At 48.6% G+C, this 21,408-nt stretch overlaps 2 protein-coding genes across 3 annotated transcripts in view; one reads left to right on the forward strand and one right to left on the reverse strand.

Moving 5' to 3' along the window:
• The window catches only part of CAPN7 (calpain 7), a 51,881-nt gene extending 38,626 nt beyond the window's left edge, over nucleotides 1–13,255 (forward strand). Inside the window, exons 13-21 of one of the 2 annotated variants that reach the window (XM_062214850.1) lie at nucleotides 913–1,057; nucleotides 1,184–1,283; nucleotides 1,582–1,717; nucleotides 2,249–2,324; nucleotides 7,900–8,045; nucleotides 8,890–8,952; nucleotides 9,516–9,646; nucleotides 11,921–12,013; nucleotides 12,103–13,255. In XM_062214850.1, the coding sequence (XP_062070834.1) occupies nucleotides 913–1,057; nucleotides 1,184–1,283; nucleotides 1,582–1,717; nucleotides 2,249–2,324; nucleotides 7,900–8,045; nucleotides 8,890–8,952; nucleotides 9,516–9,646; nucleotides 11,921–12,013; nucleotides 12,103–12,247 (1,035 nt within the window). In that variant the 3' untranslated portion in view covers nucleotides 12,248–13,255. The remainder of the gene's footprint in view (nucleotides 1–912; nucleotides 1,058–1,183; nucleotides 1,284–1,581; nucleotides 1,718–2,248; nucleotides 2,325–7,899; nucleotides 8,046–8,889; nucleotides 8,953–9,515; nucleotides 9,647–11,920; nucleotides 12,014–12,102) is intronic. The other variant, XM_062214858.1, reaches the window with a different exon arrangement.
• Nucleotides 13,256–17,325: 4,070 nt separating this feature from the next.
• SH3BP5 (SH3 domain binding protein 5) overlaps nucleotides 17,326–21,408 on the reverse strand; it is a 56,578-nt gene continuing 52,495 nt past the window's right edge. The window contains exons 6-9 of the mRNA XM_062214868.1: nucleotides 20,981–21,023; nucleotides 20,238–20,457; nucleotides 18,950–19,210; nucleotides 17,326–18,676 (exon numbers count right to left, since the gene is read on the reverse strand). Coding sequence (XP_062070852.1) covers nucleotides 18,459–18,676; nucleotides 18,950–19,210; nucleotides 20,238–20,457; nucleotides 20,981–21,023 — 742 coding nt within the window. The 3' untranslated portion in view covers nucleotides 17,326–18,458. The remainder of the gene's footprint in view (nucleotides 18,677–18,949; nucleotides 19,211–20,237; nucleotides 20,458–20,980; nucleotides 21,024–21,408) is intronic.

Raw genomic sequence — 21,408 nt, forward strand, 5'->3', positions numbered from 1 at the left:
ATTTCAAGGTGTTTATGATCTCAATGGGAAGATCAGACTCCCGCATTTGTGTAAGTAGGGAACAGGATAAATAGGCTGTTCTTTTTAAGCTAATGTAATACAGATTGTTAGCACTATATACAGTTGAGAAGAGAGAGAGTGCTTAGAAGAAGAAAGCTGTAAATGCTAGATACTCTGCATGTTACTTCAGTTTGTCTTCACCAGGGTCTTCCAGGGAGACAACCCTCATTTTATAGACCAGTAAGCAAGCATGCACTAGTGGATGCCCCCTCTCAGTCCACAGAGCTTTTAAATAGACTAGAATTTGAGCCCATTTTATTCCAACAACAAAGTCCATGTCCATTTTTCTTCATTGCTTTAGGCTGCACTGAGAGAAGAAAAGGTAGCTAAGTGGGAACACAGCAGGCCCTCCAGCCAAGGGCAGATGCCTTCACAGGCAGAGTGGAGTCTGGATTGTTGATGGGGATGGGGAAGGGGACATGAGACTAGAGTCAAAGATACTGGAGTACTAGAAAGGCAGGAAGTGCCTGATGCTGTCAGGCAGCCTTGTCCAGCAGAACGTACGTGCTGACCGTGCCGTCCACTGCAGTAGCTACCAGTGATGTGTTGCGCACTGGAAATGTGGCTAGTGTGACTAAGGAACTCATTTTTAAATTTAATTTAAGTAAACACTTGTGGTTGGCTAGTGACTAGTGTACAGAGATAGCATAGCTCTGGGGAGTAGATAGCCCATTAACAGTTTTTATCAGATACATGATGATGTGAAAATGTTATCCAAAGAATATTAATGTCCAGGAGATTTGAAGGGAAGAAGAAACTACTCAAGTTCCATCCTCTCTTAATAAGAATGATATAACTAATAATACATAAAACTGGTTTACAATTCAGTATTATCTCCTAATTTTTACATAGGGGCTGCGATTTATCCAGTTGAAAAACCCTTGGAGCCATTTACGTTGGAAAGGAAGATACAGTGAAAATGATGTGAAAAACTGGACTCCAGAGTTGCAAAAGTATTTAAACTTTGATCCCCGAACAGCACAGAAAATAGATAATGGTAAATGCCTTTTTAATTTTAACACCATTTATTTGTCAATGAAATAACATGTTTTAACCAGGGAAAATATACTTGAGTCATTTATCATTAAGAGTTTTTTAGATTAACAAAGACATTAACTTTCAGGAATATTTTGGATTTCCTGGGATGATCTCTGCCAGTACTATGACGTGATTTATTTGAGCTGGAATCCAGGTCTTTTTAAAGAATCTACATGTATTCACAGGTAATTTTTGTACATTTCAGAATATGCTTTATAGTATTCTCTGCTTTTTAAACTAAAAATGTAATGGTTAATTTAGAAAAACTAGCATTCCTTCTTTTTTGTCATGCCCTCCCATAACTATCTTGTAACAGTTGTTTTCTTTGTATATTTTAGGGTTATGCCAAAAACTTTAAAAACAGTAAAACAGTCAAAAAATCTGGTAGTTTGTTTTTGAAACACAACACTTTTTAAAGCAATATAGTATTTCAGCTCTATGAGAAATGTAATTCCTTCCTTCTTTGTTGACTTTATCTTTTAGTACTTGGGATGCTAAGCAAGGACCTGTGAAAGATGCCTATAGCCTGGCCAACAACCCCCAGTACAAACTGGAGGTGCAGTGTCCACAAGGGGGCGCTGCAGTTTGGGTTTTGCTTAGTAGACACATAACAGACAAGGTACTGATACCCTTCTAATGAGCTCCAATCCAGAAATTCTTTTCAGTACGAGTATAATCAGACCATGAGATACATGATTTGATCACCAATCTGTCTTTTTATGTGCCCTGAAAATAGTCTTTTCTTAAATATATAGATATTTTCCTCCAATGAAATTTCTGTTTTGTGATCAGACATTTTAAATCTTGTTCAAACATCCTCTCTAAAGAAAAATGTGAGGGAGTTTATGCTTTTCTTTCCAGTGAGGGTTTTGTGGTTGATTATATATACTTTAGATCTTAAGAATATTACGCTGAAGGGGGTTTGAGAATGTTGTCTTGATTCTAAGAAGGCTAACTGTAATTCTAATACCTCAGGATATTATTTAGTGCTTCGTGCAGTGTGTTTATTGAAATGACAGTATGATTTAGAAATTGTTTTATAGCACTAAATAACCGAAAGAATTGCTATTAAAGTATTGTTTTTAGCATTAAATAGAGAGTATTTTTAATGACCATTTCCTTAACCACATTGAGTTCTTTGTGATTTTAGGATGATTTTGCAAATAACCGAGAATTTATCACAATGGTTGTATACAAGACTGATGGGAAAAAAGTTTATTACCCAGGTATGTTTAGTAGCCAAACAAATACACATTAAATTTTTATTTACATCATTAAGTTGAAAAGTGACTGATTTTAGTTAGATGCTGTACAGATATTATTATGCTGAAAGACTAAAGGAAGCCACTCTGGTGGATGCTTGTGCTCTTATATTTGGGTTATTTGTTGATCAATTTAGATACGCCACCAATTTGGGATTTCTACATTCTTGTGTATTGCTGATTTCTGAAACTTAAATCATGTTGTCTTCTGTGGTCAGAAGTATTCTCTGGTTTCCCATGGGCTCTTGGATGAATCTGATGAACTCTCTAGCTTGGGATGGGCCGCCTTATGTTCTGGCCTTGATCTTCCTGTCCCACTTTATTCTGTGCCCTGGTTTTCAGAGCTTTCACTGAGAAGCTTGGTCCTCCTGAGCACACCATGGCTTCGCCTCATTGCCCCTCCTTCCACACACACTTCCATCAAGAGTCTCCCCCTGCCCTCCCCCACACAATCCCTGTACCCTGCTCTGCTCATTCACGTGGTGAAGACACGTCTCTGGGTTCTGCCAGGCCAACGGAATCTCTTCCTTAACACTGAACTGAAGCACCTTTGCTTTCCCACGCAAAAAAAAAAAAAAAAAAAAAAAAACTAAGTGATAGGAAGTGTTTCAAGGCCATGGGGAACCTGTGGTGAACAAAACAGGACCCTCCTTCATGTGGTCTATGTTCTGATTGGAGAGACAGATAATAAGCGAGGAAAATACCAGGTGTGTAAAGAAATAGGGTCTAGTGTTGGTGCTTGGTTGGTTGCTTTGGTTGAGTGGTGGTGGAAGGCCTCTTTGAGGAACTCTGAATCACAGAAAAGGAATCAGGCAGGCAAAGAAATGGAGAGAAAAGCATTACAGGCCGAAGGAGCCAGCGCAGGGACCCTGAGAAAAGACTGGCGTGGTGAGGAGCAGGAAGAAGGCCGACGTGCCTGCTAGGTGTGGGATCTGCAGACAGAAGGGCATGCAGAGGAAGCCACTGGGGATTGGGGCTCTTCATCAGGAAAATGGCATCATCTGATTTTTTTTTAAGATTTATTTATTTTACTTGAAAGAGTTACACAGAGAATGAAAGAGAAGCAGAGAGAGGGAGGTCTTCCATTTGATGGTTCACTCCCCAATTGGCCACAACAGCCTGAGCTGCACTGATCCAAAACCAGGAGCCGGAAGCCTCCCCCAGTTCTCCCACATGGGTGCAGGGGCCCAGGGGTTTGGGCCATCTTCTTCTGCTTTTCCAGCAGAAAGCTGGATCGGAAGTGGAGCAGCCGGGACCCGAACCAGTGCCCATATGGGATGCTGGTATTACAGGCGGTGGCTTTACCCACGACGCCACAGCACTGGCCCCCATCATCTGATTTTTTTAAAAGAACATTCTTTTTTTAATTGAAAAGGGCCAAAAATGGAAGCAGAGCAACCATTTAGGTGATTTTTTCAAAAGATGTGTGTATTCATTTATTCATTTGAAAAGGCAAAGTCGGAGAGAGAGAGAGGAATCTTCCATCCATTGGTTCATGCCCCAGATAGCCACAATAGCCAGAGCTAGGCCAGACTGAAGCCAGGAGCTTTCTCCAGGTCTCCTACGTGGGTGCAGGGGTCAAAGCACTTGGACCATCTGCTGCTGCTTTCCCAGGCACATTAGCAGGGAGTTGAAATGGAAGTAGAGCAGCCAGAACTCAAACCAGCACCCACATGGGATAGCAGCAATGCAGGTAGCAGCTTAACTCACTATACTTCAATGCCAGCCTCCATTTAGGTGGTTTTATGTGTGAGAAGTGATAGTGGTAGGAGTGGAGACGAGGGGAAGCGGGCATATTTGGGTCTCAGTAGAGTTGTCAGGACTTATTGACGAAGGGGGCAGAGGGATACCAAGGATGACACACACCTTTGTTTTCTTGAACAATAGAAAGGTGAATGGTTACTGCAGTGAGCAAGAACTGGTGGGGAGGGCAGGGAACAGATTCATTGTAGAGTACAATCTGAAGTTCGTTTTTGGTTTGTCAAGTAGGTAGGTGGATTTTGTTTTTTAAACAGTTCTGGGGTGAGGTTAGCACTGGCGGTGTAGATGGAGGCATTGAGCCCTGGACTGTATCAGTCACCCACGGAGAGGCTTGTGAATACAGAGGTGGACATCCAGGACCTGACCTTTGGACACTCACATGTCTTGAAGCCAAGTAGAGGAAAAGACTGAAAAAGAACCTGATGAGTACGTGGTGAAACAGAGCGAGGTTTCACATAACTCGAGAGGAAAAGATGGGGCGGCAGCATCTGTTGCCTTTTGGGAGGTCAAGGAAGATTAGGTGACGAGACTGTTGGACCTGGCGTGCTGGCAGTTACCAGCCTTGACAGAGAGCCTGCTGGGGACGTGAGGCTGCAAGTGCAGCTGCACCTGTTCGAGAGGAGACTGCTGGAGGAAGCAGCTGTTGGCCCTTTCTGAGAGAAGCACCTATGCAGAGAGCTGGGCAGTGATGGGAGGTGCAAGCGAGTTACTAAGCATAGGAAAATACGGCATTCTTCCCATTGCACTGTGCTGAGGGCAGGACGGAGCTCCCATTCCCAAGTACTCACACCAGCCAGGCCAAGGTAAGAATTCGGTCAGGTCTGCCACGTGGGTGTCAGGTCCAGTCACTTGAGCCGTCATCTACTGGCTCCCAGGATGCACAGTACCAGAACGTTGGAATTTGGAGCAGAGCCAGGACTGGAACCCAGGCATTCAATACAAGAGGCGAGCATCCCATCCAGCATCTTGACCTCCATGCAGACATTGCCGGGTCTTCCTCAGTCAGTATCCCTAGATTCTGGAGTGGTCATTGCCAAGTTAGAATACCTAAATTTTCCATCTTTTACATGTTTATTGGTCATTATAAAATCAAAAAGAAAGTACAGATACTCTGAGGTATTCCTGACATTCAACAAGTGTTACATGGCTTTTCAAGTATGTGAGAGGACTTTGATTGGTTCTTAGAGGGGCCTGAGTTGTGGCGCAGCAGCTTCAGCCACTGCTGGGCTGAAGCCACATCCCATACCAGAGTGCCAGTTCGAGTCCCAGATCCTCCACCTCCCATCCAGCTTCCTGCTAATGTGTACTGTAAGGCAGCAGCTGATGACTCCTCTGCTTGGGCCCTGCCAGCGAGGTGGGACCTGGCTTCCACCTGGCCCAGCCCCTGCTGTTTGGGTTATTCGCGGAGAGAACCAGTGGATGGAAGATCACTCCTAGTTCTCCTCTCTGTCACCATGCCTTTCAAGTAGATGAAAATACACATTACATGGAATGAAAATGGAATGAAAAAATTTATTTTGGTATAAAAATCCTTAGAAATATGAAAATCCTTAGAAATGAATAGTTTTTTCATAATGACATATTTTCCATAAATTCTTTGAAGTACCCTCATATTTGTTATTCTTTTTATTTGGATTTTTTTAAAAACAGTTCTATTTTACCTATAGTGAGTTCACTTTTCTAAGAATATTTTCAGGTTTATGGCTTTATTTTCATGACAGCACAACAATAAATAGGCCTTATCTTGTTCTGCATTTGGAGGAAGGGTTGGAAACCTGTCCAGGACCACAGATTTGCCCATTCTCTTCCTCTTCCCACCAGGGCACACCACCTCTCAGTATTAGAGACTTACTGAGATACACATTGTGAGTATTCAGTGTTCCTAGGTAAACTGTGTGACACAGCATTGACCTTACATGACTCACAGTAGTGCGTTAGCCGGCAAGGATTTTATTACATCGGGCTCCAGTGATGAGACAGAGCCCTGAAGAGTCTATCAGGCAGCATTGTAATAGCAAACTATGGGAAACAATCTGCATATCCACATTTTCTGAATAACCAATTGGAGGTATGGATAAAATCTGTCATCCTCAAGTGGTGAAATGTTACATAGGCAGCTAAAAGGAGTAGAGGCTCTGCACAGGACATGGATTTTTTTTTTTTTTCTTTTTTCTTTTTTGAAAGTCAGGGGACCGGTGCTATGGCGCAGTAGATTAACCCTCCGCCTGCGGTGCCGGCATCCCATATGGGCACCAGTTCTAATCTCAGCTGTTCTTTTTCCAGTCCAGCTCTCTGCTATGGCCGGGGAAGGCAGAAAATGGCCCAAGTGCTTGGGCCCCCTGCACCCACGTGGGAGACCCAGAGGAAGCTCCTGGCACCTGGCTTCAGATCGGCTCAGCTACAGCCAAGGCGGCCACCTGGGGAGTGAACCAGTAGATGGGAGACCTTTCTCTCTGTCTCCTCTCCCTCTCACTGTCTATAACTCTACCTCTCAAGTAAATCAATAAAATCTTAAAAAAAAAAAAAAAGAAAAGAAAAGAAAAAGAGTTACACAGAGAAAAGAGAGAGAGAGGTTTTCCATCTGCTGGTTCACTCCCCAATTGGCTGCAACGGCCAGAGCTGTGCTGATCTGAAGCCAGGAGCTTCTTCCAGTTCTCCCTCGCAGGTGCAGGGGCCCAAGGACTTGGGCCATCTTCTCCTGCTTTCCCAGGCCATAGCAGAGAGCTGGATCGGAAGTGGAGCAGCTGGGTCTCGAACCGGCACCCATATGGGATGCTGACACCACAGGCAGCAGCTTTACCTGCTACACCACAGCGCCGCCCCCAGCACATGGATCTTAAAAAACATGACGAATGGGGTGGACAGCTGGTACAGCAGTTAAGATCCATTTGGGATGCCCACATTCCACATCAGAGTGCCTGGGTTGGCGTCCCACCTGCACTCTCCTTCTAATGAGCACCCTAGGAGGCAGCAGATGACAGCTCAAGGAATTGGATCCTAGCGACTCAGCCAGGAGACCCCGATTGAGTTCCCTGCTCCTGGGCATTTGGGGAGTGAACCAGCAGTTGGGAGGTCTCTCAGAATTTAAAAAAAAAAAAAAAGTATTAAGTTGAATGAAATATAAAAGAGATAAAATGAAATGTATACTATCCTTTAGGTGTATATATGCGAGTATCTCTGATATGAAATGCTTTGAAATACACAAAGTCCAGCATGATATGCTCAAAACATTTTGGATTTTAGACCTCTAAGATGTTCAGATTAGGGATGTTCAACTTGTACTCAAAAATACAGTTTTGTTAATTTTGTCACAAAATTTTGTTAACTTATTCATTTTTAGAAGGGTGTGTGTGAAAGTCTGAAAGGACCCCCACCAAATCCATCAGTGGATGGGCATAAGATAGGGGTGGTAGGTAGAAGAGTTTGTTTTATCAAGAAGCTGCTGGCCAAGGATCTTTATATTTTTTAACCTCAAAAAGAAAAAAGCTAACCTGACTTTAAAATCCTGTACTGGAGAAGAACGCAGTGCAGAACAAGTAACAGGGATCGTTGTACTCAGTGGACATGCTCCAAAGGGAGGCTCTTGCTTGTTAAAGACTGCTTAATGTTAAAGCTTTACCTTGAAACTGTGACCTGCCAATATCATGTTCTCGTATCTTAAAGACCCAGCCAGTTAAAAGGCTGTCTGTCCATTGCACTGGTTTTCCTAGTATCAGTGGTGTAATGTGGAATCTAGAGAAAAGTCTCCATTTCTGTAAACCTGCCTGCTTGTTTGCAGCCGACCCCCCTCCCTACATTGATGGGATACGGATTAACAGCCCCCATTATCTGACGAAGATAAAGCTGACCACGCCTGGGGCCCACACCTTCACCTTGGTGGTTTCTCAGTATGAAAAACAGAACACGATCCATTACACTGTTCGGGTAAGCCAAGGCCCGTGGCAGGCATGGTTCTAGAAAGTAGACACGTGTTGACTGCCCCGGAGAGGCCTGTCTGGAGACAAAGCCTGTTTCTGAAAATGCATTGTTATCTTCTCCCACAGCGGTACTTTCAAAAGATCATGGAAAAATGGAATTAAAGTTTATTTTGATACAAAAAATTTGAAATTCATAGAGTTTGTTCATAATATACATTTTCCATGAATGTTTTAAAGTATCCTCGTGTTTGTACCAATATTCAGTTATGCTTTCTGTGGAAAATAATGCTTTTAAATATTTTTGTTTTGAATGACATTTTGAGTATTTTCATTTTTACAGTAATAGTTTAGTCCTAAAGTAATGTGCTGTGTTGGACTAATAAATTCAATTTTAAACTAAGGAATAAAAACTCTTTTTAGCCTACATAATACTCTTCTTGACTTAGAAAAGACTTTTTGACCTTTTTAGTCACCATAAAAATACTGTTCCTGTGTAGCTGGGAAGATCATTGTAATGTTGCCCTGCATAGATTTGCCACAAATAAGATGAGACTGAATCTGAACAGGTTTTTGGTGATGAGCGGGCACCCACACATCTTTGCAATGTAGTCACCAAGGCCTAGGCAGACCGCGGTGCGTCCCGAGCCGCGCAGGCGCAGCAGGGCGTGCTCACGCCAGAGCCCGGAGCCCGAGCTCCCGCCTCCCAGCTCCTTCACGCTGACCTGCTTCCCACTGCATTGCCCGCACATGAACAACCTGCAGGTGCCGGCTGTCTGTTTTGCCTCCCAGTATATTCTCTCACTACTCAGAAACTACAGTTCCTCAGTATAATCTTTCATTTTTAAATCTAGGTGTATTCTGCGTGCAGCTTCACTTTTTCAAAGATTCCTTCACCATACACCTTATCTAAACGGGTAAGACGATTCTTTCTCCAGATTGTAATCTCAGCATTCTTCTAGAACTTTAGAACTTCCTTTCCCCTTTCTCCTTTTTTTCTTCATTTTACGATTTATTCCAAAACGAACATTCTGGGGCTCGACAGGAATACGAGAGAAGGAAGCAGCCTTCGTCTGGGCTGGCTGTGAGGCCGTCACTGAGCGGCGTTAGAGTGATTCTGTGGAAAGGGAACTATCCAGACAAAGGATGAGCAGAAACCTCAGTGGTTAGAGAAGGCCGTGTGTGGGGGAGGCCTAGAGCAGCATCAGGGCTGAAGGCTGCAGGGTGGGCGTGTGTGTAGAAGATTCCAGGGACGCTCTTGGCAAGAGGAACCATTTAGTAAACAGGGAGACAGAGGGCTTGGTGTGACAAGACAGCCTGGCTGAAATGCAGCTATACTGACTGTCAGTGGACTAGCAACGGGGTAGAAGTGTTATTTCTTTTTTGTTTTGTTTTTGTTGGTAAGATAGAAAGGAGTATTGTCTGTACAGTGGAATTGAAGAATGTAAAACTTTGCTAACACAAAAACTTATTTTATTAGATTAATGGGAAGTGGAGTGGTCAGAGTGCTGGAGGATGTGGGAATTTTCAAGAGACTCACAAAAATAACCCCATCTACCAATTCCACGTGGAAAAGCCTGGGCCGTTACTGATTGAGCTAAGAGGACCAAGGTGTGTGATGGCAAATGTTCCTGATGTCGTTAAAAGTGAGCTCTGTAGGAGAGGATGAGGTTTGGAAACAGCCCCGCATCTGTGTAGATGTTAGATTTGTGGTGACTGTGGCACCGGGGCGAGGGCAGTCTCTCCAGGGAATGGAATGGCCGAGTGCCCAGGGACGAGAAATGGTAACCAACCCCACCTCACCTTGCATCCAAAACCAGTTCCAAGTGGATTCCACACCTAGATGTGACCCGCAGAAGAGTACAGCCTCTGGAAGGTAGCAGAGGTCCCAGAAAGTTCATGGAAAACGCATCGCCTGATTCCGTGTGTCCGGGAACTTTCTGAGGTACCCTTGTAGGGAAACAAGGGATCTCATTGCCCTTTTGTATTTTATGTCCACAGAAATTGAACACGTGAGGATTTTTAGTTCATGAGCAGTGTGCGTTTCCTCTTACTGCTTATTCATGTCTTCTGCTCATTCTTCTGTTGTCCTGGTCTTAATTATAGAAGTTATGAACAAGGATATTAATTCCTTCATACATTTGCAAATGTTTTTTCACATAGAGAAGTAGCCTTTTTCCTTTAGGTTTTGTTTATTTGAAAGCCAGAGTGACAAAAAAAGAGGGAGAGACAGGAAGAGGTCTTCCATCCACTGGTTCACTCCCTCAGTGGCTGTGGCTGGTCCAGGCTGAAGCCAGGAGCCTGAAACTCCATCCAAGGCTCCCATGTGGGTGGCAGGGGCCCAAGCACTTGGGTCATCCTCCAGTGCCTTCCCAGGTTCATTAGGAGGGAGCTGGATCAGAAACGGACCAGCTGGGACTCGAACTGGCGCCCACATGTGAGGTGCCGTCACAGGCAGCAGCTTACCCCACTGCACCACAGCACCAGCCCCAAGGATCATTTTAAAGGAATCTGATCTGTCATTTCTGGATTCCTTTTACTGTAAACAGGAAATCTCACCCAAATACCAGATTTGCACCTTATTTTCTTCTGTGATTTAATTTTTTACATTTTTAAAAATCCATATGGTACATATTTCAGTATTTGATAGGAATTCAATTTTATTTTCAGCTCATCACCATCTAAATTAGTCCTTTATTTCCTTACTGATTGGGAGAACTGTCAGTTCACTGTAGAAATTTAGATTTTATCCCAGGGCTTTCTTTGCTGTTCCATAGGCTTGTCTCCTATTATGATAAAAACTATCAGATCTTTTAAATTTACATGACAAAATATTTCATCTTTTAAATTAGTTCTCGGAGAACCTGTGATGAAAATAATCTTTTAAAGTAAGTTTAGTACAGTATTACTCTTTATGGCTTCAAATAAAAAATACACTTGATTAAAAACATACGGGGGTGCTGGCACTGTGGTGTAGTGGGTAAAGCCACTACCTGCAGTGCCAGCATCCCATATGGGCGCCAGTTCAAGTCCTGGCTGCTCCACTTCGATCCAGCTCTCTGCTGTGGCCTGAGAAAGCAGTAGAAGATGGCCCAACTCCCATCCAGCACCCGCATGGGAGACCCAGAAGCGCTCCTGGCTCCTGGCTTTGGATTGGCCCAGATCCTGCCGTTGCGGCCAATTGGGGAGTGAACCAGCAGATGGAAGACATCTCTCTTTCTCTCTCGCTCTCCTTCTCCCTCTCCCTCTCCCTCTCCCTTTCCCTCTCCCCCTCCCTCTCTCTCCCTCTGCGTGACTCTTTCATAAATATTTTTTTTAAAGCACAGGGGATTTCGTATAATTAGAAGTGAAAATAGTTTGCAGCGGTTTCAGAAGCTTCAGCAAGCATACACGGGCACTTCAAAGAGCAGGGGCCACTGTCGCGGCGTAGCAGCATCCCTATGGGCGCCGGTTCAAGTCCCAGCTGCTCAGCTTCCCATCCAGCTCCCTGCTAATGAATGGCCTGGAAAGCAGAAGATGGCCCAAGTGCTTGAGCTCCTGCCATGTACATGGGAGACCCAGATGAAGCTCCTGGCTTTGGCCTGGCCCAGCCCCAGCCCTTGCAGCCGCCTGGGGAGTGAACCAGCAAATGGAAATGGAGGCTTGCTATTTCTGGCCCTTTCTCTCAGTAACTTTTTCAAATAAATAAACCTTAAAAAATAATTTGTGGAAAATGAAAATAAGCTGAGCTAATTATTAAGCAAAAAGCTTTGAAATCCATGCATTACTTCTGTAATACCCATTTTCCATTGACTTTGTGAAGACCCCTCATACTTGATAATCTGCACTTTAGATGTGCTTATTTTCTATCTCATTTATTTCAATGATGTTCGTTTTCCTTGCCAGGCAATATAGCGTTGGATTTGAGGTTGTAGCAGTTTCTTGGGTGGGAGATCCTGGCCCTCACGGCTTCCAGAGGAAATCCAGCGGAGACTACAGGTAATGGCATTTGGATTGTATCGAATTTATGGTTGACTCTTGGCACCATCCTCAATAAACCTTATTTTCCCTGTCCCTGAATACAACAGGTGTGGATTCTGCTACCTCGAATTGGAAAATACACCTGCTGGGATCTTCAACATCATCCCTAGCACGTTTCTGCCTAAACAAGAAGGCCCTTTCTTCTTGGACTTTAATAGCACTGTCCCCATCAAGACAACGCAGCTGCAGTGACGGGGACCCCTGCAGCCTTAGCGCTTTGTTTCCCCGGCTTTGGCTCCGGCACCGCAGAGGAAAGACGCAGATCTTCAGGCTGAGAAACGACCATCGTGCAGCTCTAGACAGCACGTCACAGTGGGACCTGGTGCTTGTCAGCGTTGGGTAAGAGATGTATATAGTCAGAATTTCCTGAATCATCTAGAAACACTGTGTACATGGCTGTGTGTGCAGAGTTGGCTTGTACGTAGGGGCCATCCTGTATCAGACAGTGCATAGGATTAAAAACTAGACTCGTTCATCACTGTGACAGGCCTTTGCTAAGAGGACAGGGCAGGAGACCAGACGAGGAAGCAGAGGGGCAGAGACTGAGTGGAATGGCGGCCTGGAACGTTATCATGTCCTCCTTTTACCGAGCATGCTGTAAGCTAAACCTGCTTGTTTTGGCTCCGCTGTACATCTTGTACGACCAATTACCAAATCATGTCACTGTAACTGACTTTAATTGTGCATTATTTAGGACTTAATGTTTCTTGTTGCCCAGATGTTAGGAAAGAGGAAAGCTTTAAGAAGTATTGACTAGCTTAGCATGAAGACGCTCATGTTAAGAATGCAGGCTGTGGACCCTAGACCCCTACATCACATGGAACTGTGTGGCAAGGACCGAGGTGTGTTCAGTGTTGTTGGAAGTAGTGAGCTGACACACTGAAGACACAGTTCAGTGTGGACCGACTCATAAAACTGCTCTGTAGTTTAGTGCTCAGCACTTTGAAGAAGAAAATGGAGAATTTAATGTATGGTGATTGGGTTAGAGCGCATTCGGGAAAATAATTCGCCATGAAGTCTAGTGTTGTGTAGACTGGCCAGTCATTTATATAAAACCCCATCAGAACCGGACACCCATGATTTTAAAGATCTGAAATTAACTAAAGGGTGGAATTTTTCATTGTCTCTACTTTATAATTATCAAAACTTTTTATTTTGTATTTTTACTGCCTTTAATTGAAATAAAATGTTTATACTTAATGGAAACTGCTGGTTTAACATAGAAAAATTTATTTATTGAAAGATTCTTCTCTGGTCTAAAAGAAAAGTATTTGCATGAACACACACGGGTCAACAAAAATACATAGTTCTTTTAACTCAGGATAGTGATAGATTTACTGATATTTCACTTTTAGCATACTGATTCTAGCTGGATTAATTTGACTAATTTTCTGAGATTTTTTAAAAAATCCAATGCATACAAGCTGTATATATTCAACGCACATGACTTGAGCCTTGTGTGTTAAAGATCTTGAGCAGGGCATGTACTAAAGTGGGACCCGCCCTCGGGAATCGAATGGAGGAGACACGCATGGAGCGACTTACTGTACTACAGTGTTGAGTTCTCTAACAGAGCTGCAGGTGCAGTGCCACAGATGAAAGAGTAAACCACAACTTCTCTGAACTAAGTCACTAAGCAGATGCTAGCCAGGAAAGGGGTGAGTTCCCACACTCGCCAGCAGCAAGCCTGGGTGACAACTGGTGAGGCGTCTACTCGTGCCCGGGCAGAGAGCACTTTTAGAGTGAGAATCTGAGGAGAGCAAAGTTATTTAATCTGAACTGTGCTGGCTCTAGATAAGAGGGGCAAGACCACACAGGCCAGGAGGCCTGGGGATGGGCGGGCTGCTGCTGGGCTCTGAGCGGGACACACTGGCACCCAGGGGCTCAGCCACTTCAGTCAGGGTGGTTTTAAGATTTGAAAGGCTGGGGGCCGGCGCCATGGCTCACTTGGCTAATCCTCTGCCTACAGCACCGGCATCCCACATGGGCGCCAGTTCTAGTCCCAGCAAATGCTCTTCCAGTCCAACTCTCTGCTGTGGCCCGGGAAGGCAGCAGAGGATGGCCCAAGTCATTGGGCCCTGCACCCGCGTGGGAGACCAGGAGGAAGCACGTGGCTCCTGGCTTTGGATTGGTGTAGCTCTGGCCATGGCGACCATTTGGGCGGTGAATTGACGGAAGGAAGACCTTTCTCTCTCACTGTCTATAACTCTACCTGTCAAATAAAAAAAAAATCTTTAAAAAAAGATTTGAAAGGCTGGGACCGGCGCTGTGGCCTAAAGCGCCAGCATACCCATATGGGTGCCAGTTCTAGTCTCGGCTGCTCCTCTTCTGATCCAGCTCTCTGCTATAGCCTGGGGTAGCTGCTATAGCCTGGGGTAGCAGTAGAAGATGGCCCAGGTCCTTGGGTCCCTGCAACTGCATGGGAGACCGGAAAGAGGCTCCTGGCTCCGGATCGGTGCAACTCCAGCCATTGTGGCCATCTGAGGAGTGAACCAATGGATGGAAGACCTCTCTCTCCCTTTCTGCCTCTCCTCTGTGTAACTCTGACTTTCAAATAAATAAATCTTTTTTTTTTTTTTTTTTTTTTTTTAAGATTTGAAAGGCAGAGATGACAAAGAGACATAGTGAAATCTTCCATCCACTGGTTCATTCCCCCAAAATGATGTCAACAGCCAGGGCTGGGCCAGGCCAAAGCCAGGAGCCTGGAACTCCATCTGGGTCTCCCACATGGGTGGTAGGGGCCCAAGCACTTCGACCATCTTCCAGTGCTTTCCCAGGCACATTAGCAGGAGCCAGGTCAGAAGTGGGACAGCCGGGACAGGAACTGGCGCTCATACAGGATGCTGGCATCACAGTGGCAGCTGACCTGCTTCGGCCTGCAGTCAAGGGTCCTTACATGCAAGAGTGGGGTACTTTTTGTTGTTGGTTTGGCCCACAGCTCGCCTCTCCCCTCCTTCCTCCTCCTGTTCTTATAATTTAGGACCTTGGAATTCTTTTATCCAGAAGTTTAAGGACGGGCTGAACCAATATAGAGAAGCGCACTTGGCAGCCATAAAAAGTAGCCAGCAGTGAGTGTCTACTATGTAGCTAATGTGTGCGTCCCTTTTTATCTTCCCACTGGCTGAACAGAGCACTGGTACCAGTACTTCCTTTCCACGCTGAGCAAACCCAGAGCCATGGCAGAGGTCCCAGCTCTCCGCCCAGGCTCCTAAGCTGTCTGTCCAGAGCGCGCTGGGGCTGCTCTGCTCCGTGCAGTGTGGGGCAGTGAAGCACATCACAGACGCTGACTCTTGCGGGGGAGGGCAAGCTCAGCCAGGTTTCAGGACAGTAACTGCAATGAATGATGAGATACAAAGGGAAAACAGGCCAGGTCCTTTTAAAAAAATTATTTGAAAGAGTTACAGAGGAAAAGACAGATCTTCACCCACAGATCACTCCCCAGCTGGCCACAACAGCCTGGGCTGGGCCAGGCCAAAGCCAGGAGCCTCCTCCGGGTCTCCCACATGGGAGCAGGAACCTACACACTTGGGCCAGCCTCTGCTGCCCCCATCCCAGGCCATCAGCAGGGAGCTAGATCACAAATAGAGTAGCCGGGACACGAACCAGCACCCACATGGGATGCCGGTCTGCTAAGCCACAGTGCCAATCTCAGGCCAGGCCCTCAATTCCAACAGTGGGGTGGATTGGAGACAGAGAAATGAGTCAGGAGTCGATGGAGTTGGAGGGTGGCTGTTGGCCTACGGGAAGAGCTCAGAGAGTTCAGAGAAGCCCATTAAAGGAAGGTGGTCCAGGAAAACCCAGGTCTGCAGTAAGCACGTGGCGACTGGCCGAGATACCCCCAAAATTAGAAGTGGCTAAGAACTGGTTTAGGGACCACATTTTTAGAAGTAGTAACTATGAAGATTAGGAGCGGGGGGCCTGGGGGAGGTAAAAAAGCCAGGTGAGCAGTGATTCCCAGAGGCGGCTGCAGTGATGGGGGTGGGCACCGCATCACCCAGCAGTCTGCGGGGAGCGTCAGGAGGGGCAGGGTGAGAGGGAGCCAGAGTCAGAAGGTGGCAAAGAGATAGATTACCCAGCAGTCCTAGCGCCCAAATCCAGGACACTACCTTGATGACGTAAGGCTTTAGTCTTCCAAACTCTGCCGGAAGGACTCAAGAGGTTCATTCTGAATCATTAATTAGTGAAATGTTCTGGGGCCAGCACTGTGGCGCAGCGGGTTAACGCCCTGGCCTGAAGCGCTGGCATCCCATATGGGTGCCAGTTCTAGTCCCGGCTGCTCCTCTTCTGATCCAGCTCTCTGCCATGGCCTGGGAAAGCAGAAGAAGATGGGTCAAGTCCTTGGGCCCCTGCACCTGCGTGGGAGACCTGGAGGAAGCTCCTGGCTTCGGATCAGCATAGTTCAGCCGTTGCAGCCAATTGAGGAGTAAACCAGTGAATGGAAGACACCTCTCTCTCTCTCCTCTCTTTCAAATAAATAAAATCTTAAAAAAAATACTATAAAAATTAGTGAAATGTACTTTTGTGGTTTCTATGTATTTACAAGAGAAAATTGGTGTCCCCAAATCTGTCACCCAACTTGCCACCCACACACAGGTGGAGGCGCTGTAACCATCCCAGTGTGGCTGCTCTTCTAGAAGGGAAAAAGCTAAACACAATGTTTCAACTGCAGGGAGCAGTTTTTGTTTTTTGTTTTTTGTTTTTGACAGTAATTCAGGAAGGGGTCTTCTGAGAATTCACAGTCAAGGGGGTTTTATGAGAACTGAGTAGCTGTTTTATTTGTAAACCTAGTGGAAGGGCCTTCTGGGAGCTTTTCTACAGGACAGGAAATATTAACTAGGAAAAAAGCATTTCTAGTTTATGGTGCAAAGGGTTATGAGCTTTCCTGAAACCACGCACTCTGTGCCCCACAGCACACTTCAGCGTGCAACACACTGACACGAGAACATCTCCACGAGACACAGGGCCCAAGATGACCATCGGACTCCCGTACCTGAGTTTTCTTCCAGGTCCGATGCCCACGTGTGCCCCAAGTCCCAAGTGGCAGCCTCTGGGGGTGCGGAGGCAGCGCACAGCTCCGGCGCCTGCCTCCTTCCCTTCATCCCCGCCTGCCACCCACTCACCGCAGCAGCGGAAGGGGAACCGGGTCCCAGCTGTCAGGATTCCCGACCAGGAGTGACAAATGAGAACAGGTGACCACCACCTTCATGCCCCGCCCTGGGCCAAGAACACTGGGATTTTCTTAACTGAAGTCGCCAAACACTAGGTTTTCTTAAGCCGTTTTTATTACACTCAAGGTATTAAGACAAGTACAAAATAATCTTGTAAGTAGGATATTGTATCAGTGAATAAAAAAGGAGACATCACGCAGTATGAAGAGCTTTACAAATGCCTAAAATGCAGACGCTGCGACGTGGTAACACACAACCTGAAAGGGAGAGGCTGCTGTTCCCCTCGTTCAGAAATGCTGTATTTCCCGAAATAAAACAGGGACAAAATAAAATAGGCTGCTCGAAGTATGCATAACCATGAGAGGAAGAAAGATAAAGCGGTCTTAACACTACTATTAGCATTCCAGTCTCCACTGCTCCTATTTGACAGCCTTTGCCAACACATGCCTACTCCCTTCCCTAGCTTTCAGGAACAGCTTCCTCTAAGGAACTCTAGTGCAGCAAACCCCTTACATAATTTCCTTACGTTACAACTACAGAGAAAGGAACACTGGTCGGTCTTAGAGACAGCGGCAGCCATTCCTCACATGCACTTCTCGTCGAAGATCGGCTGGCTGGCAGGGTGAGGTCTCTGCTGTGGAACCTGCCCTCCCATTCTCTGAAACGCCCCTTCCGCCCGCAGCCCCCCACCCCCGCCCTGGCACTCATCCATCCCACCCCCAAAAGTGCAGTTCCCAGTGACCTTTCTACGGCCTCTGAGCGCCGTAGGAAGTGGATGACAGCAAACTCCGTTCTCGGTTTCTTGAGGCCTTCACTGGGTCCAAACAGGGGTGCTCGGAACACCCTGAAAAGGGTGTCTGCTGGGGGAGGCAGTGGGGAGGGGGCCTGGAGAATGAGGGAGGGAACACCTCCATCCTCCCAGCCAGCCTGAGGGGCAGGCGCACGCTGCACGCCGGGCCTGGCTCCGCAGCTTTCCCAGGAACGCGGTACTGCTTCCACAGCGCCGGCACACAGGCTGCGAGCAGGGCCCAGTCCGCCCGCCACAGCAGCTCTGCTCCGAAACACCAGCCAGCTCGAGAGCTCTTACCAGAACAATCTTCAGCCCCCAAGGTCACTGAGACTTCATTAGTTCAGTTCAAAGTAAATGCTTAGGATTTGGCATAGAGTGAACGACTATTGGCACGGCGCTCTCCAGTTTGCTGTATAAATAGCATTCACGGGGGCCACGGGCCGGGTCAGCCGATCTGCACCACGTTTATGTCAGCAATGAGCCCCTCTCTTCCCTTGGAGCACTGGAGGGAGAGCTGCTGCACCCGGCTCTCCAGGGCCTGGCCCTCCAGGGACACGCTGCTCGGGTTCTTCCGGCAGCCGCCGCTGCCGCTGCCGCTGCTGAGACCCCGGCTGTGGCTGGCTTTGTCACTTGTCTTATTCTCTGCCCCTTCCGCCCTGTCTCCTGGGGAGATAGAGCGCAGGTGAGTAGATGAGCAGGGGCCGGGAGGCCCACTCAACCCGCGGGGCTCCAGGGGCTGCCCACTGCACAGAAAGGGCGGCTCCCACACTCGAGCCCTTGAGAGCACAGGGCCTGAGCTCCAGCAGGAGCCCCCTGGGGAGCATGGCAAAGGCGCCTGGCACTGGGGGGACCCCGAGACCCGGCCGAGGGGTGGAAGGGTACAAAGTGGCCCGCCGCAGCGCGAGGCTCCATGGACAGGGCAAGGCTGCAACTCACCTCGTTCCACCTCGCACTCGGGGGAGGAGGCCCCGCTGCACTCACTGCGGGGGCCCAGCACTGGGAACATCAGCCCGAACTCCGACAGGGACACGGGGCTGGGCAGGTCCAGGCTGCCAGGCCTCGCCACTGCAGGGAACGGCTCGGCTGCCTCTGACGGGCTCGTGGGCCCGGAGCTGAAGCTGGACACCGACTGCGTTTCTGAGTCATCTTCAGACACGAAGTTGCTGCAGGTGTCGTCTTCGAAGGCCTCCGAGGCCACTGGGGCAGGGGACAGTCAGTCACACGGGTGCTGATGGTCACCTGCCCTTCGACTTCCCCTCCCAGGGTGCCCTGCTTCAGACACAGCACAGGGAACACACTGCGGCCCTGCCAAGCCTCTCTGCAGCCGGAGCCCTGGACACCAGGTCCTCAAAATACCCATAACCCTGCCCTCCACCTGGAAGAGCAATCAGCGGCAGAGCAGCCCTCTTGTCCACCTGTGTCCCTGAGATGCACAGGTGCACAGGAAGGGGTCTGGCCCCGCCCACGCCAGGACAGGAGAAGCAGGAGCCACTGGAAGACTTGGCCCTGCGGAGCCTGCAGCTGGGGGTCTTTGTTACCCCCAGCTAACTCCTGAGCTCCGCAAACATGCACTCAGTGCCTACCTAGGTCCCTGTTTGCTCCCTCCGCAGGGCCCCGGAGCTCCGCCTGCCCTGGGGACCGGGACCACCAAGGCCCAGAGGCAGGGCCCTGGCCTCATCTCCAAGCTCCTGGAGCCCGCGCACAGCCCATGTGTTACTAGGTCTTTCCTCCTCCCTCGCCTTTAGAAACAGCCTGGCAGCTCCCACAGAGAATTACTCCAAATGACAAGGGCTTCAGGAATGTTGGGGACAGAAAACGGGCTCAGACCTCAATCCAAACCCCAACTCCACGCCTTGCTGAGTGGTAACCTAACCTCTCTGGGCTCCAGCTTTCTCTCCGTGGAGGATTAATGAGCGGTAATTCACACACAGTCGCTGCTTAGATGACGGTTCCCTTTTCCCTGAGAACCAAAGAAGTCCTGGGAAAGAGCCCATGGGGTTTGTAGCACAGAAAAGAGGGGTGCAGGGCCAGTGCCGGAGGGGTCTCCTGATTCACCACGAGCAGCCAGGTCAGATCTGTCGGGTCCCTGCCAGCCGCGCAGGAGACCCAGTCTGGGATGACTTCCAGACTCACGGGACCCCAGCATCCTGGGAAGCCGTAGCCCGCTGAGCTCTGAGACCACAGAGGGTGGGGACCTGGGAGCGCACCACACGGCCCGACTCACCGGAGACGGCGTCCGGCTCTGGTTTGCTCCCCGCCAGGCCCTCCGCAGCCACGCTGCTGCCCTCCGCGCCGACGCCGCAGCCGCGAGGCCCCATGGTGCTGGAGCGCCGCCGCTCGTGGATCTCGTCGGAGATCATCTCCAGGTTCTTCAGGGCCGTCTTGTACTCGCCTTTCGCCAGGCTCAGCTTGGCCTGCAGCTCGTCCACCGCCGCCTTCAGCAGCTGCGCAGGAAGGGAGAGGCTCGGTGAGTGAGAGCGCCCCCTGCTGACCTCAAGCTGCACAGGTGACAGGTGCAAGTACACGGCCCCTGCCCATCACTTTGGGGCTTGCCAACACACGAGGGAGGAAAGACCTGATTCCTCCCATCAGCCCCCCACTCCCACCAGGGGACAGGCTCCAACAGCCAGGGAACAACAGTAGTCTCTCAAACATGTGCTCATGTAGGAACACCCGCCCCGGTGGAGGGCCCCACCCCCAGAGTCTCAGACTCAGCAGGTGCAGGGTGGGGCCTGGGAGCCTGCCCTTCAATCCGGTTTCTGGGGCCCACACAGGCTGCTGGTCCCAGGAGCACACAGTGCGAAGGCACAGCCGGGCCCAAGACAGCAAGGGACCGAACAGCCCAGTCCAGGAGCTCCCGGGAAAACCACAGCCCAAACTACATCCTGGGACAGGCCTGCTGCATCACAAGGCGGGGGCCTAGGGGCAGGAAGTCCCACCCGCCAGGAAGCCCCAGGCAACACGTACCTCCAGCTGCACATAGTACTTCGCCTTGAGCTCAAAGTAAGGCCTACACGAGACAAGGAAGAAAGCGTTCAGAGTACCCTGGTGACCGTGACAGAGACCCCCACGGCTGTAGCAGAGGCCAAGGGGAAGGAGGGCGAGGCTCCCAGCCACCACCCGGCGTACACACGGCAGTGGGGGAAGCACAGCAGCACTGCCCACCTTCCCCTTGCCCACGAAAATGCCACGGACACCAACACCTGCTGCTCAGCAGAGCCCAGAGCGCCCCCTGCAGGCCGTCTCCCTCACTGCACCTGGACCCCACCCAGGCCCAGGCCCCTCCTGGCTGGAACTGGAGTCCAGGGCCCCAGGACAGGTCTTTCTGGAGCCCCGCACATGCACCCTGCTCCATGTCTCTGGCTGGCGGGCCACCCCCAGTCCTGCTCCTCTCT

Source organism: Lepus europaeus, chromosome 2, assembly GCF_033115175.1.
Source record: "Lepus europaeus isolate LE1 chromosome 2, mLepTim1.pri, whole genome shotgun sequence".
In the NCBI taxonomy this organism is placed as follows: domain Eukaryota; kingdom Metazoa; phylum Chordata; class Mammalia; order Lagomorpha; family Leporidae; genus Lepus; species Lepus europaeus.